Genomic DNA, 2,464 nt, shown 5'->3' with positions numbered 1-2,464 from the left:
AGAGAGAGAGAGAGAGAGAGAGAGAGAGAGAGAGAGAGAGAGAGAGAGAGAGAGAGAGAGATTTACATTGATTTACTTAGAAAATCAGACCACACAGACCCCATGGTCCAGACTAGGTGGTCAGTCCTTAAACCTAAGTGATTCTACATTCATCAGAATTCTCCGCCATTGTTCTCGTACGCAAAGTGTCATCGATCATAAAACAATGTCTGTCTATTGAAAAATTTAAAATTTTTAAAACATTGACCTCATTCCTTCGAGTCTCGGAGGCGAAGAGAGAGAGAGGGCATGTGTTGGGTAGAAAGCCTTTCTTCGTTGGAAAGAAGTTGGTACGATTTGGTTCCATTGCTGAACACTTTCTAGCTTTTGCTAACAAATTCTTTGCATGGTGGGGAGACCAAAGACAAACTATCTTGGCGGGGGTGGACTCAAAAACAATTAACTAAGTGAAATTTTTAATGAAGCCAAGCAGATGATTCGTTGCTTTATTTGCTGCATCGATGTTTGAGTTTGCCGCGCATTTTCGATATTATTTCCTTGTTCTTCTTTTTGACCTGGCACTTGTCTACGCTAGTATGGGTATCTCCATTCATCAGACCAAGCTGAATTTTGTAAAGAAATTTAAATCCTCTTGGAGGCTTTGCGTCTCTTCGTCAGTGTGAACCAGGTTACCAATCTGTGTGTACTGCAAATTTACTAATGCGATTATTGAGACAGTCCGACACATCGTGTAAATAAATAAAGAGCACTGGGCCAAAGAACTGAACCCTGAGGACAGGTGACGTGCGCCCACTCCCCTCTGAATTAATCCGTCGAATCACAACTTTTGTTGTTTTACTTGCTCAAAATCGCGATCCCATTGGTTACTTTTGGACCGTCAATACCTATTTGTTTTAATTTAAAGTAATTTATGATGTGGGACTTTATCAAACGCTTTCTGGAAATCAACTTTCATTTGGTTACGTCACAAACAGTGAAGAGGTCGTTATAAAAAGGTTAGCATGTTTGATAGGCATCCCAAATGTGCAAGAGCCATGTTTAATTGATTTTGTAATGAGTGGCTTTCAAGGTAACTCACTTAATTGTCTTAGTGCTCAATGGGTCGTTAGTTACCTGTTATTTTTTGTCTTTTCTTGTAAAAAATCGCTTTCACGTTAGCCTTTTTCCGAATTGTCGTTAGCCTGATGCCTTGTCGCAAGGGACAAATTGTCGCAAGGACATAATGAATACGGACTGTTTCTTTTCTTCATTTCTTGGTTTGTTTTTGTCATGAGTTGGATATTTATTTGTTTTACTTTTATTTGTTTAACTGGCCTGGATGGCTTTTGTTACTTCATCAGTTGTTATTTCAAAGGCGAGCAATGCATTTAGTTTGTTGTGTAGCTGTGGTTGGGGTGGGAGGAGGAGGAAGAAGACTGTGAAAAAGACGAAGAAAAGTAATATGGCATATTTGCATAGGTGTTGTCATGTAGGCATCCGTCGCTAGTGTTGTTAGGGTGTTTTATTGGGGTCCAGTTCCCTTCTGTCGCCTTTCTGTTGTTTATGTAACTTTTTTATTGTTGCAGTTGGCCTCTTCTCTCTATTCCTGCTTTTTTTACTACTACTACTTTTCTATCTACTCGTCGCCTTATGGTATGGTCTAATTTTACCGGCGATTTTTGCTTTTTTTCTTTAGCCAGTAAAACAATTTTTTCTCCTGATTGAGTGTTTAATTTCGCTGTTAAACTAAACCAAGGTGTGCCCACCACAGCATAGCACGGCGTACGAGTAATGCTGCTCTTATGGCCTGTGATCTGGCCACAACGGCAAGTCAAGACACGGGGAAGCATAGCTCTTGTAGCGTCTGTTTCATCCTTTCTCCCTTTTGCTTCTTTCCCATTTTTTTCTATTTCTTTTACCTTTCTGTTCTTCTTCTACTTTTCTAAGTCCGGCCAGCCCAAGATGGTGACCAAGACCGTGCTGGGAATCGTGTGTGCCGTCGCCACCGGCGTCCTCCTGTTTACCGTGGCGCATCTGCAGCACATCCACCACGATGTTGAGGCGCTGGTACAGAGCTGGGAGGCCGAGGGTCCCCAAACCACGGCGTTGGGGCGACTCCGAGCTGTGGTGGCCGCGATGAACTGGCTGGGGCCGCTGAGGCCTGCCGCACCCCGGGACCCCCTGAAAGAGTGCGGGCTGCCCCCGGCCGGTTATGCCTGGTGGTACACGAGGAGGCATCTGGCCTGCCTCCAGGAGCACATGGCCGAGGCCCGAGCTGAACAAAGCCTCTTTGAGAGGAAGCTTCTGGCCATCATCATGATAACTGTGAATCTCCTGGCCTTCGTAGTCTTGCTCCTCGCCAAGGTGCAGCAGAACGTGCCCGGAGACTCTCTGTCCCGGGGAGTTCTCTTGAAATACGCCAGACTACTTGCGAAGGACCGGCAGCCGCTGAGCAAGTCCTTGAAGCGCACCCCACGCGTCTGGC

At 45.0% G+C, this 2,464-nt stretch overlaps 1 protein-coding gene across 5 annotated transcripts in view; it reads left to right on the top strand.

The window, feature by feature from the left end:
- The first annotated feature begins 1,866 nt into the window (after positions 1-1,866).
- LOC126983557 (uncharacterized) overlaps positions 1,867-2,464 on the top strand; it is a 19,005-nt gene continuing 18,407 nt past the window's right edge. For 3 of the 5 annotated variants that reach the window (XR_007735970.1, XR_007735969.1, XR_007735968.1), the window contains exon 1: positions 1,870-2,464. This exon is cut by the window's right edge and continues 772 nt beyond it. Coding sequence is in view for 2 of the 5 variants with exons in the window: in XM_050836350.1 (XP_050692307.1) it covers positions 1,942-2,464 (523 nt within the window). In the remaining 3 variants the exon portion in view is untranslated. The other 2 variants (XM_050836350.1, XM_050836349.1) reach the window with 2 other exon arrangements.

This window comes from Eriocheir sinensis, chromosome 54, assembly GCF_024679095.1.
Source record: "Eriocheir sinensis breed Jianghai 21 chromosome 54, ASM2467909v1, whole genome shotgun sequence".
Classification (NCBI taxonomy): Eukaryota; Metazoa; Arthropoda; class Malacostraca; order Decapoda; family Varunidae; genus Eriocheir; species Eriocheir sinensis.
Note: the sequence above shows the minus strand (reverse complement) of the source record. Positions and strands in the feature narration are given on the sequence as shown.